Genomic DNA, 15,539 nt, shown 5'->3' with positions numbered 1-15,539 from the left:
TCTGAGAACTTCGTGCTGCTGTTGACTGTAAATTCTGGGTGTGTGTGTGTGTGTGTGTGTCTGTGCCTGCATGTGTGGGGAGAGGAGGCGCTTCCTGAGTTTTGCACCCAATCCTGAGTGAAGCAGTGTGTATTTTCTTGGGAGTCTCGTGTGGATTGTTAGAAGACACCGCCTCCTGTCTCCTGTCGCACTGCCATAAACTGAAACTTTAACTCTTTGGAAGAAAGTACAGTGGATTCTGCAGACCGCTAACTGTCGCCTTTGTGTCTCTTCCCAGGAGACGGTTGGAGAGCCATTCTATTTGCTGGTAACGACCTTGAACCAGAAAATAAACAAGGGTCCCGTGGATGTGATCACTTGCAAAGCCCTGTACACCCTCAACGAAGACTGGCTGCTGTGGCAGGTTCCAGAATTCAGTACTGTGGTATGTTGGTGATGAAGCCTTCCTTCCAGACTCGGAAAGAAGCCTGGCTGGGAGTTGGATGGTGGGGTGGGGGTGGGGGGGGTGGTCCACTTAAAATGAAGCGGTATCATTCCTACTGTGGGAGGCCTCAGACGATGAGTTAATTAAAAACAGTAGTTGATAAACTATTAACACGTGTTCACATAATAGATTTTAATTACTGGGATGGGGGTGGGGAGGCTTGTAATGATGCCTGGGGTGCTCATCAATTTCCAAAGATTTTAATATCAGGATAGCTTATAGCTTTCAGCGTCGTCAAAGGAAATGCAAAGTGCTCCCTATTCAGCACTTATAATTGCAATCAGAATTTCTCAAACGGCTCTGCTCTGGAAGACAATGTGTGAAGATGTATTTCAACCAAATTGAGGCCGTCTTATTTTAGAACGATAACACAAGACAAATTCCACTGTGTTCCCCATGCAACATGACACCCTTACTTTATTTTCATGGATTAGTTACAAATGTTTGGTGTCATGCACTTAATGTTCTGTGATCTCATAGATATTTTTAGAGGAACGCTGTAAATCACTCCAGGAAGATGACTGCCTGGCTGCTGGAAGGTTTCACCCAGTGGAGAACTTCCTTTTCACCCATCCCTACCCCCCACCACCCTCTTCTCTTCCCTTCCTAAAGGAAGAGAGACCGATTTCCTGCGCGCTCACAGATTTTAGAGAAAGGGCCAAGCCCGGCAAATACCTCCGAAATTACTTAGGCATTTTCTGCTCGTGGAGACCGGGGAAAGAGGTCGCCGTCATTTGGTTTTGATCTTCAGCTTCGTGGAGACTCTGGGCTTCTTCACAATCTCGTTAGTGGAGGAGGAGGAGAAAATGATGGTGGGGTTTTGGTATTACTCAGTAAGGGGGCTGAGTCTCCTGTGGCTTAGCTCTGGACGGTGAGAACCGTGGTGTCATCCTGGAAGAATTCCTTCCCTAATTGGAGAAGGCACCACGTCGCTGTGGGCTGTGTTATGGTTACGTCCTCTGGTGGGAGAATAGTCCACAGATCGGCTGCTTCGAGTTCTAGGTCACTGCCCCATGCAGCTTACCCTGCCCTGAAGGCACCACGCCCGACTGCCATCCACAAGGCGGGAGGCTTGAGCAGAAAGTCAACATTTCTCAGTGTTCTGATTTCCGTTACTACAACTGTCTGTAGCCAAGAAGCGAGGGGCAGTGGCTCTCAGATTTTAACATGCATCAGAATCCACTAGAGAGTTCGTCAAGCACCAGTTGCAAGGCAGCACCCCAGAGTTTCTAATTCAGTAGGTCTGCGGAGGGCCTGGGATTTTGCATTTTTAAAGCGCTCCCTGCAGAAGCAGCTGGTCCCGGACCCCCCAGGAGAACTGCTGGTATAGTGATGAAGAGGCACACCCTGTATCCTGCCTCTGCCCCTGCGTGACTCGGGGCAAGTTTCCAAAGCTCCCTATGCCTCAGTCTCCTCAGTGGAGATGACAATCATGGTGCCTGCCTGTTTCATGGGGTGTCGCAAGGGTGCAGAGTCAGTGTTCTGTAAAGCACTTAGGACACTGACTGCTGTGTGCGGGCCGTGTAAATCTGTATTAAATTTAATTCACCCCTCCCCAGGCACTTGTTAGAATCGCAGATCCAGATAGGCCGATGCCTGGGCCTCCCCTCAGGACTGATTAAATCAGAACTGCTGGGGACGAAGCCCAGGCACAGATAGACTTTTTTTTTTCAACACTCCAGATAATTCTAATGTACGTCCTGTGCGGAAAGGGCAGGGTGTTTTGGAGAACAAAACAAACTTTGTTTGCATCAGGGCCTGTCGACACCTTCCCCTATGATTGTTTGAAGACGGACCCAGGGCCTCGGTCCTACCCCCAGGGATGTTCATGCTTTCACTTTGAAACATTTTCCAGGCCCCACGGATTCCCAAAGAGAAATATCTGTGAGCGTGTATAGGTTGGGGGAAATGTAGCACTGATTTAGTTTCATGAAAGCATGAACCCCAGCAGGAAGGAGAGAGAAGGAGAGGACCCAGCTGGGAGTGGGGAAGGAGTCAAATGCCCGAAGCAACTTTGGAGGTTTGAGTCCTTTCTAATGTTTTACATGGAAACACTTTTTCCGCCTTTCATTTTGAAACGTTATTTATTTCACAGTCAATTAAGACCATGTGTTTCGGATTTGTTAACTCTCAACTCTTCATCCAAATGTTTCTTGATGTTGAAGGGATTCATGTTGATTCTTGGATTCTCTTTTCCTTTATAGCCCCTGGGGAGAAGGCTAATGGGAAATTATGAATTTAGAAATCCAGATAGAGCTTTCTTTTCAAATGCAGATTTGCCAGTAGATAGGAACTGGAAAAGGGGTAGACCGCTCGTTTCCAGGGGCCTTGCCTTTAAAAATGATTTTTACTCCCTTGTATTGTACCTGCCCCAACCTGTCTGTTTCATGGTGGATGGTTATATTAGAAGCTCCAGAGAAGGCACATGATCTGGGCTATGCTTGTGTGACAAAATGTTGGCAGAAGGTCAATATAAAAATTTAAGGTTTTTCATTTCCTTTCAGGCAAGTTCCCCCAGCCTTAACCATCGTATTATAATTTTCTTCCTTCCTCCCTCCTCCTCCCCCCCTCCCTCTCTACTCACCTTCTCCCCTCTTCCCTCCCTCTCTTTCTTTCTTACCTCCCTCCTGACCGCCCACCCCCCCCCCCCCGCCACCCCCCCGTCATGAACACCCAGTGGTTTGAGATCTTGATTTTCTAAATTTGCCTGAGGTGGTTTATGTAATTGAAAACCAGGGTATGCTGAACAAACTCGATTCTGTGTGTGTGTGTGTGTGTGTGTGTGTGTGTGTGTGTGTGTGTAAATTCTTTCAAGGAAAGAAAAGTCAGAGAAAAAAACAAGAGCAGCCACACGAGCAACTTGAAATGACAGAGCCTGCTGCCACGACAGGGACACATTTAAAAGGGGCCCCCCAAACTCCCGTTTGGCTAAGTGCTCAGAAACACAGCACCTCATGTAACAACCCGAGAGCTAGGTTTCACACCTCTAAGATTAGGATGTGTTCTCCCTGAGGTCTGGGGTGTTTTCTAGAACACAAAGACATCCTGCCAATTTCTCATACGTGAAATCGTTCTACTAACAAATGGGCTCTGAGAGGCAATTCTTTGCTCACTGCAAAAATTCCTCTCTTTGCTCAAAAAGCCCCATACGGCCATACTTACTCAGGTATCACGGGAAACATCCTTCTCTATCAAGGCATTGCAGGCTGGCGTTCGATGAAGAGGCTGCCCCACACACGGTCACCCCCGTGAATGCCGGCATCGAGCCGGGTTTGCGCACATGCAAACTTCCTCTAATATCAGGGGATTCAGGTTTGACAGCTGGAAGAGGAATAAGCTTTTTGCTCCGTGGTTCTTCCCCCTTTACAACATTTTAGGCGTGTTCAGTTTGCTGCTGGAGAACCTCAGGCCCACCCTGAGATTGCAGGCTGTGCTGTGTCCGCGTCGAGAGAATGATTTCAGAGCAGATCCCCTGAAATTTTGGAAGCGCAAAGGAAGGCATGAAGATTTCAGTTCTAGGAAAGTGCACCACATGGGAGAAAGGACATTTGCTTCACTTTCAAGAGGAGATGAGAAAACCCAATAACTCGTAGCAAAGTGTGCTGAATTAGCAGGAGAAGTTTGACTTGTAATCAAAGTTAAGCGAGAAATGGTTTTTTGAACTCTTAAACCCAGGAAATGAGCCTGCCAATCTGCTGTATCTGAGAGATAGCATCTTGGCACCCTGGGAAACAGTGCTCCGACAAACATATTATTGCCCTCGTTCTCATATCTATGAGAACGTCTTTAAGATTATTAGAAATTCTTAGAAAAAGTACAGATACATGTCTATAGAAATCTTAATGCCTCCACTACGGTTTATTGAAGACTTATGCCAGCCTGCACCAGTCTGCCTTTCTGAACCCAGTAGTTACCATTTTGGGGACAGTCATGTTTAATAAAACATCTCATATATAACAGAGTCCCGGCTATCTCTAGTGAGAGTTTCACATCTACATGCTTCCTTTAACACGGTGGCTCTCCCCACCACTCCCTAACTCCTTCTGTTCCATTAGTTTGTCCTTTCAGAAGATCCATTATCCCCATAATTAAACAACCCACTGTCCCGATTAAGTCATTCTGTGTTACTTCAATTACATCCCATTGTTCATTAAATCCTGATGTTTGCACTTCAGCAATCTTGTTTTTAATACTCCTAGCATTTGTGGAGAAACAGTGCAGTTAATTAACAATTCTTGGGCTTTTTTTTTTCCCCCCTTTTGCTCTCTACCATAGTGCAAATCATTTCCATTATGACTTGCAATAATACCGAAACCATTACTAACTTCGTAGTTACTGTTCTGAGCTTCCTGATCAAAGAAGTGAAACCATTTTTTATAATCATTTTAGGTAAGTCATTCCCCAGTTGATGGCAAGAAGTGGAAAATGAAAAATAAGCGTTAAATGAGTGCTTTCAATGACTTCCCTCTTCATACCCTTTCTTCTCACACCCATAATCTTGGGATTAGAAAATAATTTAGTTACCTAAATACAAAAGTATTTAATTTTCTTCTTTATGGCTCAAATGTGACTCTGCGTTGTTAAGGATCCTTATTTATACTTGTACTCCTCAGGGAACGGTGACGTTTATAGCAAATCATGGTGAAGATAAAAGGCATTTTTTTCAATATGTCTTTTTTTGACATCGGCAAAGTCAGCATTCCATTTGAAGTTACCATTGTCTACAGCAGGGATCAGCAAACAAGAGCCTGTGGGCCAAATGTGACCCTGCTCTCTGTCGTTATAAATAAAGTTTTATTGAAACGCAGCCATGCACATTCATTTACTGTCGTCTGTGGCTGTTGTCCTGCCTATAACTGCAGAGTCGGGTAGTTGTCACAGAGACCATATAGGCTGCAAAGTCTTAAATATTTACTGTCTTGGCCTTTTACAGAAAGTTTGCCAGCCCCTAATCTAGAGCTTGACATAACAGAGAAAATAATAGAGAACTGGAAACTGCCTTCCCCCCCGACCTCCAAAAGCCTGGGTCTCTTTCTTTTTTTTCTGGGGACACAGCAATGGTAATGCCTCACCAGTATCCATAAATCTGAAACTCGTGGGGTCTTCGCCAAAACACAAACCGTGAAATACTCATATTAAGCCTAAAATACCGAAATCAATCATCTTGGGCTTCATCAGACAGAGTCTTACTCGATTCTATCATGAACAAATGTTAGCAAATGCTGGCAAGTACAGAAAAATTTGAGAGAGAAACTTAGATTTGAGGAAATTTTCTCCATTAATTTTTTTCTTCAAGATGGAAAAGGCCTTCCTCCCTCTTTTTCTGTTGGCGGTGAGGGTGGGGGTGGGGTGAGGGGTGGTGGTAAACTACCCTGATCCAGGAAGCTTTGGGCTCTCGGTCTTTGGGGGAAGGAAAATGAGGTGGAGGGGGAGGTAGGGCAGGCAAGAGCAGCACTAGGGGGGCATCTGGTAGCATGTCTCGGGGCTGCTGACTCCAGCTTAAGAAAAGCCTCAGATCAGAAGCTTTGGAGACTTGCTCTTTCAACTCGTGGCTCACATTTCTTCTACTGGACTTCTGGAAGTAGTTTTCTTTCCTACCACATCTCTCCTCTAAACTTCGGTTCGGTGTGGGGCGCCCGGGCGGCTCAGTCGGTTAAACGTCCGGCTTCGGCTCAGGTCATGATCTCACAGTTTATGAGTTCGAGCCCCATGTCGGGCTCTGTGCTGACAGCTCAGAGCCTGGAGCCCGCTTGGGATTCTGGGTCTCCCTCTCTCTCTGCCCCTCCCCTGCTTGTGCTCTCTCCAAAGTAAATAAACATCAAAAAAAAAAAAAATACATAAAATTCAGTTTGGTGTAAGAACCAGACTTTTCTCTTGACCTTCATTTGGCTCTCAAATGAAATTAGATATTTTATAGTTTTATTTAATGAAAGTCATTATTGGCCTAAGCCCTGTTATGATAAAGTATTTTTTTAAACGCATTTTTTAAAAAATTACCTTCTAGGTATTATAAGGTATCATACAAGGATGTAGCAACATCCCTCCTTGTGAGCCAAGAATGTGGGTGAGGACTTAATGAGGCAGCTGGATCATCCTTTCCCCACCAAAGTATGCAAAAAGCATGGGGAAATGCCTCTTTCCGGGCCTTCGATTCATCTTCCCAGCCCCCTGCAACCTTATTTTTTCTATCTCCTTGGTACCTTAACCAACCAGGGTGTGTGAAGGAACGGTGGGTAAAGCCACCAGTGAAACACGAATGTGCTGGTCTGTCTAGGTGCTGTGTACCTTAGCGCCCAAGGTGTTATGTCGCAGGGTGCCCGACAGGTGGGGCTTAGAGTCTGACAGTCTTGGGGGTGAATCCGAGGTCGGTCACTTTACTAACAGGCTGTGTGACCTTGGGCAAGTCACCGGACCTCTGTAAACCGTTTCTTCATCTATTAACAGGTGATCATGAAACCTAGCTTTGTATGTTTGTTTTGAGGTCTGAAAAGAGCATGGGATGTCTAGCCATCATACCTCAGAGCAGTTCCCGTCATTTATTTATAAGAGTTTTCCTGTCTGAGCCGTTTCTCTTGTCGATCGTAAGGTCTACGGCGCACAGTGTCCTCTCACCATTCTTTCTGGTTGGTCACTCATTGTCGATGGGTGACGGTTTTTGGATTAGCTGCGCTACGGGCAAGGTGACCGCTAATCCCTCTGTGTGTTTAGAATCTATAGCAGACGATATCCCGCCAGACAGATGTGAACGGAAGACCACAATGATACATCTGAACAACTAACTACCTAAAGGCGAGGGAGGGGTGTGGTCGGGGCTGGCGGTTCGCGACCTGCTTACAAAAGGACGGGGTCCTTCCGTTCTGGTCCTTTCTCTGGGTTCTGGGCCCATGCATCTTCCAAATACCCTTGCCCTTCTAACAGCCCTTCTTGGTGATAGGCACGTTGCTGAATCCATCAGAATGCAATTCTGCTGCAGGAAACAGAGAGCCAAGCCACCTGGGGCTTAAGCAACAGAGAAGTTTACTTCTGTCCCTCAAGAAGTTCTGGGGTGCACAGTCTGGTGCTGGTGGGTGCCTCTGCTCTGGGACGTCCTCACAGACCCAGGCTCCCCGTCTCTCATCCGCAGCCCACCTCATGGTCTAAAGTGTGGGCTCACCCCCGCCCAGCCTTCTTCCACGTTCCAGCCAGCAGGACAGAAGTAGGGCTGTAGAAAAGGGGACAAGTAGCCACCAGCCGTCTTTTAAGGAAGTTTCCCAGAGGCTGTCACGTTGCAGATCTGCTTAACCTCATTGGGCAGAACATAGTCACCCGGCCACACCCGGCTGTGGCAGAGGCCGGGAAAGGTCATTTCTCCTCTGCGTGGACATGAGCTCCATACAAATGCCTGCGAATGATACCTTTCACCAGCCCGTGGCGTCCTGCAGGTTGAGTGGGCTCCATGGGGCCCCATGCCAAGCCAAGCCGAGGAGGTTGAGCCTCCTCTGCTGGACTGTCTGTCCAGCCTGTATGCCCTGAGAGCATCTATCGAGATCTTCAGGCACATTGGGACTGCCCCTCGACATTTATCACCTTGACTGGTGGCCTTTTGGCTTTGCAGTTAAGAGAATGGTCGTGTCCTAGTGATGACCCCCAGCAGCTCTGAGATTCTGGACACATTTCTGAACCCTTCTCTCTCTCTCTCTCTCTCTCTCTCTCTCTGTTTCTTCATCTGCTAAGTGAAGCTAATAACGGTGTCCACTTCACTAAGCAGTTATTAAGTGGACAGAGCAGGATTAAATGAATTAGCAAAGCGTTTACGACAGCTCCTGGTAGTAAATGGTAAGTGTTCAACATGCTACATGTGAGCGCCGAGGACGATGGTTAGAAACCCGGAACGGTATTCTCTTCTTCAGCTTTTGTTTCCATAAATAGTAATGGAACCCCTCAGATGGCAGGTGGTGGTTTTGGAAAGGCAAACACAGTTCTTCAAGTCCTCCACCCTCCATTCTACCAAAAGGAAGTGGGACTCTTCTTCTCGACTTCCTGACCTCGTAGCCTGACTAGAAGATTGAAGCTTGCTCCTGGCCAGTCTAGATAGAATCGAAGCCCAGTATGTGGCCCCTGCAGGGGCCTCCTCGTGTACCGCTGCACAGGCAGCTCCTTTCCAGACTCAGTTCAAATGCCCCTTCCTCCACGCAGTCTTCACTGATTTCTCACCCTTTGAAAAAGCTCCTCCAAGCTAGAGGTAACCTCTCTCTGGACCCCCAAAGCACTCCGCCCATACCTACTGTTTTCTACCTGGTAGCAGAATTCATTATGTGTATCTCACAATTGTTCTCTTGGTCTTTACGTACTTCCCAGTCAGGATCAGTGCCAGGCTCTCCTTTGTATCCTCTGGAATGCCCTGAACACCATGTCCAGATGCAAAGTAGGTGAGGGTCACTGAGCAGATGTAGCAACCTCAGTATCAACAAAGTGAGCTCTGTCAGGCTGGGTACGTTCAGCTGTAAGTAAGAGAAAATCCGAATAAAGGTGCTTGAAATAGTAAGGACGTGGAATTGCATTCTAGAGCAGAAAGTCAGGAGGTGAGCAGCCTCAAGCCCGGGCCATCGACCCATCAGGGTCACCATCTTTGGGCTCCTTTTGTGCCTCCTTCCTAGTCACAAAATAGCTGCCACAGCTCCAAGCACTGCTCTCCCCTTTTGTGAGAGTAGAAACCCTTTCCCTTTATATCTCACTGGCCGAAACTGGGTTACATGATAAGACACCACCAACCATATCCGTTGTCCTAGCTTTGTTGACACATTTATGCCAAAGAAATAGGGGAAGCCAGAGCTGTTCAGGGACAGATTTCTGGAGAAAAGACCAGTGTAGATTTTAGAGCCCTTTAGCCTTCTGTGGGTATTGAAAACTAATGGTCATCCCGTAGATTTGGACCATATGCTTAGTTTACAAAACATTTTCATATTTTGAGGGCACCTGGGTGGCTCAGTCGGTTAAGTGTCTGACTTCCACTCAGGTCATGATCTTGCCGTTAGTGGGTTCCATGCTGACAGCCCAGAGCCTGGAGCCTGCTTTGGATTCTCTCTCTCTCTCTCTCTCTCTCTCTCTGCCCCTCCCCTGTTGTGCTCTCTTTCTCTCAAAGATAAACATTTAAAAAAAAATTTTTTTTATTTTGAAGGCAGGATCGCCAAAGGTTTAAGAGTGCCTGCTTCTGCCATTTTCCTGCTGGGTGATTTGGTGCAATTTCCTAGCCTCTCTGGGCCTCAATCTGTCATCTGTAAAATAGGAATAATAGTGGGATCTATGAGATAAGGTTTCTGTGTGCTTGGCACACAGGAAACACTCCTTAATTTGCTATTATTAGGTCACTATTTAGTGACCCTGTCACTCCTCTTAGATAGAAACAATGAGAGTGTTAAGGCTCAGAGAAGCTAGAGGACTTACCCACGCACTCACAGCTGAGTACAAGATCTGACCCAGATGGTCTGATCCTGGGCTCAGGGCCCTCAGCCCTCCTGTGTTTCCTTCTTGAATTCTCTGTCAACACTTACTGAGTGTTGCACCTGGTGGCTGAACAGTGTTTCAAAGGTGATGCTTTGGTCTGCCAAACGTCCTGTGAATCTTCTGAAAACAAGGACTATGTCTAAGGTCTCTCCTACACCCCAGCCCCTAACACCAAGTAGGGGATAGGGAAGACTCTGGTTAAATGGGTTTGTGAGGGGAGAGATGGCCCTTCCATGGGGGCTCTTTCCTGATGGGGAACAAAGGCCCAGTGTGTGCTGAGCCCAGGGTGGGGTGAATAGGTAGGGCCCACTCTGAGAGCCCCCCGACTATACTTAGACTTCGGGAAATTGCTGTTGGAGCAGTAAGCGTTAGCAACATAAAAAATCAATTTGTGTCCGAATTGATGCTCAGAATTCCCTGTGGCCTCTATAAAATACCATTTTACTTTTTTTCCACCCATCTAGCTGTGGAGGCAGTGGCAGATTTACATTATTTTACATCCAGTTAAGGTTGTTTTTTGGGTTTTTTTTTTTTTTTTTTTTTGCCTCCTCTTGGTTATGTTTTTAAGTAGAACATTTATTGCTTTACCTGTAAAGAGGTGTTTTTGTTAAAGACAATAGTGCCCTTTAGGTAGTCACAGAGTGTTATTTCACAAATACCTATAAAACTATTAAACAAGCTGGGATCGCTGGAGCTCTGATTAAAAGGTGCTTTCTAGTTGTCTTTATCTTCGGAAGCCCTGTGAAATAGCTTAACCACCCTTCTTCCCACTGTGAGCAGACCAGCTCGCAGAGAAATAAGGGAAGACACCGGCAGGTCTGCTTAGACTGCAAGGGCAAGGTCGGCATTTACGCCTCCTGAACCCTCATTTGTGTTGGGGATCTAGCTTCGGGCTTTGCTTACTAGCTTGCAATTTTTGCTTAGGACCTAAGACAGGGTTTCTGGAGGCCCATGGTTCCTACGTGGTGGGTGGGACCAGAAGGCAGGAGAGAGGGCCCAGGTGCGGGGGAGGGGAGGAGGGACCCTGGAGCTGAGTAGTTCCTGATGCCCACTCCTGGCTCTGCCACTTACGAGCTGTGTCCCCAGAGCAAGTTATTTGACCTCTCTCTGCCTCCATTTCCTCGCTCAAAAACGGGGATCATAACACAGCCCCGTAACCAGGATGTTGGGAAGGTTAAAAGACGCATATACATGGCAGGGTGTCCGTAAACCGTGCTGAGAAAGGGAGGTGAGGGAGAGGACTCTGGCACCAGGGTGGCCACCCTGGTGGCTTCTAGATTTTCCGCCCCGCACATGCCCTCTACAGCCTTCTCTCTCAGCCAGCATTTGCGGGCAATCTGCCTCCCTTCCTGCCCCCTGGAGCTCCCCGCCCCGGAGGTGCCCTCCGTTCCAGGAAGAAGGAAGCTGCCAGGCGCCTACTCAGGGGTTCAGACCGCACTGCCTTGGTGTTGATCACTTAGTTGGGACTGGAGCGAAGTTTGCCCCGGTGTCACTGCGCACGGGAGTGTGGGGCAAGGTGTAAAGGCCCTGAGTAGAAGACCTGCCTCTGAGACCACCCCACGGTTGGCAGAGCCCCTTTCCCACGGCCACGGGGCTTCCGCCCTTGTCCCTCCGGAGCGCCCACCAGCCAGACCCTGGTCTCCGTGCCCCGCGGGTAATTCGGTTCGTCAGCACAGGAGCTCCAGGGCAGTTGCCACTGCGACTCCCACTCTGCAGGGGAGCAAACTGAGGCACAAGAGGCGGCCCCTAGAGTGGGTGCTCGGCCACGCTCCGCTTGCAGGCCCCGCGCTCTTTCCGCTGCTGGATACGGAGCGGGTACGGAATCAGAGCCCTGGCCGCCGGGTCTCTGAGTCTCCGCATGAAGGCTTACTCACAGTGGCTATAATAAGACTTCGGATGAGTTGCATGAAATAATAACTTCCCACTTTTACCATCATCATCGTCCTCATCCTCAAACCCTTCCCAGGGGCCCAGCCCTGTGCGGAGACTTTGATGTGCATCATCCCATGTAATTAACAATGCCGGTACTGTTGTTATACCCATTTTCCCCCCATTTTATTACCTTTTAACGTTTTTTTAATTTATTGCTTTTAATTTTTTTAACGTTTGTTTCTGAGAGAGACAGAGTGCGAGCGGGAGAGGGGCAGAGAGGGGGAGACACGGAATCCAAAGCAGGCTCCAGGCTCTGAGCTGCCAGCACAGAGCCTGACACGGGGCTCGAATTCCCGAAGTGAGTTCATACCCTGAGCGGAAGTAGGAAGCCTAACCGACTGAGCCACCTAGGTAACCTTACTGTACCCATTTTAAAGTTGAGTGAACCCTAAGGATCCCCATTCTCTCCTTACTTGTGTTTTTATTTAAAAAAAAAAAAAAAAAAAAAAAACTTCCATTAGTTAATCATTTTACATTCCCTCATTACAGCCAGGTTCAAAAACATTAAGTAACTGAGCATTTCACACCATACCCTTGATTCTGAGATTACCAAGGTACCTCAGAATCTAAACTGTATGTGATGCTAATGACAAGACGCTCTTCCCTGAATCTGTTCCCCCAAGGAGCTGTAGTAGGTAAACGTTGTTGTGTTAGATGTGTTTGTTTGTTCTCAAAGTAAACCCGAAATTGCTTTTAAATTTGTTTTGAAATACTCCCTCGTTCTGTGTTTTCACACACTCACAAAGCCCTTCCCTTCCCCCATCAGTCTGATTCTGAGGCTTTGCTGCATTAGGAGAATGTGAACTGGCAAAACGGTAAATGCTGGCACTGAAACGTAAGCAATGAATGCAAGCATACTAGTACAGGGTGGGGATCTCAGGGTTTTAATGAGGGCTTGGGAAACTGAAGATCTTGAAAGTGGATGGGGAGATGAATGTTATTGCAATTAATGCTGCATATTAAAAAGTAACCTCTTCAGCATAATCAATACGGGGACCTCCCTGACCTTCCCTGTCACCTGGAACTTCACTTCTGGGACTCTGTGGTCCTGTTAATAAAAAAGACAATCGGGGCGCCTGGGTGGCTCAGTTGGCTGAGCATCCGACTTCGGCTCAGGTCATGATCTCACGGTTCATGGGTTCGAGCCCCACATCAGGCTCTGTGCTGACCGCTTGCTCAGAGCCTGGAGCCGGCTTCAGATTCTGTGTCTCCTTCTCTCTCTGCCCCTCCCCCGCTCACACTTTGTCTCACTGTTTCTCAAAACTACATAAATGTAAAAAAAAAAAAAAAAAAAGATAATCACCAGTCTGCCCTCATGTACTGTGGAACCTTTCCAGTTTTGGGGGGTTTTTTGTTTGTTTGTTTGTTTTGTTTTTGAAGATGAAATTAGAAATCACCACTTCTAGAACATTTATGTGTATATGTATTTTACTCTCGGATATATTTATTCAATGCTTGCTCTGTAATGAGAGTTTTAACTTTTCTGTTTTCCTTTCCATTATCCCTGAAAAGAATGGATTATGGAAAAAAGATTAAAGTAGTATAATGGGACACAGTGTTTGCTAATGTGCTGTCCGAGGTATTAGTGGGACTCACCAAGTTTGTGTCTTTTATGAAAGCCTTTCAGATTGCAATTATCTAATAGACTTGGAAACCTGTTTGTATTCTTGCAGGCATTAAACGTCGTCTTTGAAAAGATCCCAGAAAATGAGAGTGCAGACGTCTGTCGGAATATTTCAGTCAACGTTCTTGATTGTGATACCATAGGCCAAGCCAAAGAAAAGATTTTCCAGGCATTCCTAAGCAAAAATGGCTCTCCTTATGGACTTCAGCTGAATGAAATTGGTCTTGGTAAGGCAAGGAGGGAGCTGTTCTGTCCCAATCCCTGATGAATGTCTCTTCCGCAGGCTCTCTCCCTCCGTCTCTCCCTTTCCCCCCTGCCCACAGCATGCATGCTTCTGTTTGTTGAAACTTACATGGCCTGGGGCTGTTCCCAGAGGGCATGTCTGGGAGCCAAGAGACTGTACTGCTTTCCCAAGAGCATGTACATGATTTTTTCCTAGGCAGCGTTATCCTTCAAAGATGCTGGGGTTTTTGTTTTTGGGTTTTTTTTTTTTTTACAAAAATATTATGTTTGTAAATCAGATTCATGAGATTGGTAACCCTGAGACTGAATGGATTCACCTTGTGTCAAGAAGTACAAAAAGGTGTAAACGCCGCGCCCTGTGTGTGTGTTGCATTTCACATTGGCATTTGATTTGTTTGTTGTGTGTCATTAGCGGGTGGCTCAGACTCTGGGTGTTAACTGTAGCACACTGGAAAGGTCATCTTCGTCTCTGCTAATCGCGTCCTGCATTAAGTATATTCTCCATCCTCCCCAACGCGAAGCAGCATCTGCTATGAATTCATTTTCGGGCTCTACTGGTCTACTGCAAAGGAGAGCATATGCATGAGCGCTCTAACAGGGCTCCGCTCCACTCAAATGTTCATCAACATTTTAAAGTTGAGCTCCCTGCAGCCCTCCCAAGAGACTGTCGTGGGATTTTATAGCAGATAATGGGACAGGCAAGAAGAGTAAAATCACAGCAGTGACAGACAGCGTAACAAGGTTTATCTCCCCTCAATGTACAGTCGTAGCCTCCACGAAGCAGGCAATTAAAATCATCCCATCTGGCTCTCCAAGCCAAACCTCCTGCTAAAAGGCCGTCTAGAAAAGCCTGGAGGCAGGACCTGGCAAGTTGGGGTGAAACAACGCAAGCGTGCAACTACAGGACTTGGCGTCAAAGAAGGGACTAAGGCACCTCTCTTTTGCCTCTTTTCTGTGTCCTTCTGTTGGGTGGACTGTTGGGCACTTGCAGACCATTTTAGCTCATTTGGTTAGAGGCCGGGCCAAAGAGGCAGCCCCAGACGGGAAACCATCACCTGACCTGGACTGTCAACTTCCTTCCCTACCTTTGCAAAAGTGTGGCTCTGGCTGCCAAGAGCTGGGCACATGGAGCCAACAAGCGTGGGGAAAACAGTCCAGTGGCCTTAGTCCTGCCAGTGCCGGGTCAGCAGTAGCAACCTCTTGCTGTTCTTGTGTTTGAGCCCATCGGTTCTTCCTGATGTAGGAAAGTAGGGAGCAGAACAAGTCTGTTAGAAGCTTCTGGTGGGAAATGGGAACACTGCATTCCAGCCATGTCAGGCTTCTGCATGTGTGATGATCTTGCAAACTACCTCCAAGGCTGGCCCCAGAAAACGAGGGCAAAAGCCTTAGAACCAGCCATAAATTGTATAGAAATCCAATACCGGAAGCAGCTGTGGTTAAGACCGCTTCTAGCAGAGGCTCACAAACTCAGATGCCCACAGGGGCAGGAACTACCATAAATAGGGGTGTTGGCCCATCTAGGACACTGGGAAATGGCAGGACCCAACTTAACTGGGGGGAAAGACATGCCATCTAAAGGATCGGTGCCACTCAGCTTCAGCCAGTGACTGCATGCGGGCCTGAGTGGTCACTATTATCCGATGATTCCGTTTTTTGTTTCCTTGTTTTTAAAGAGGAAATCAGTCCGAATTTTTATGTGCAATCTCCTGCCTTGAATGCTGGTGCCTTGGTGCTGAATTGACTTTGAATGTTGGTGCTAAATAAGTAAAACGT

The 15,539-nt window shown here is 47.2% G+C and overlaps 1 protein-coding gene across 1 annotated transcript in view; it reads left to right on the top strand.

Moving 5' to 3' along the window:
* Nucleotides 1–15,539, top strand: part of PLXNC1 (plexin C1) — a 148,895-nt gene that overhangs the window by 109,752 nt on the left and 23,604 nt on the right. The window contains exons 21-22 of the mRNA XM_019446434.2: nt 278–424; nt 13,573–13,750. Of these exons, the coding sequence (XP_019301979.1) occupies nt 278–424; nt 13,573–13,750 (325 nt within the window). The remainder of the gene's footprint in view (nt 1–277; nt 425–13,572; nt 13,751–15,539) is intronic.

The sequence above is a fragment of the Panthera pardus genome, unplaced genomic scaffold (assembly GCF_024362965.1).
Source record: "Panthera pardus isolate Hobbes unplaced genomic scaffold, ASM2436296v1 HiC_scaffold_6, whole genome shotgun sequence".
Lineage (NCBI taxonomy): Eukaryota > Metazoa > Chordata > Mammalia > Carnivora > Felidae > Panthera > Panthera pardus.
This window is presented reverse-complemented; position numbering and strand designations above follow the sequence as displayed.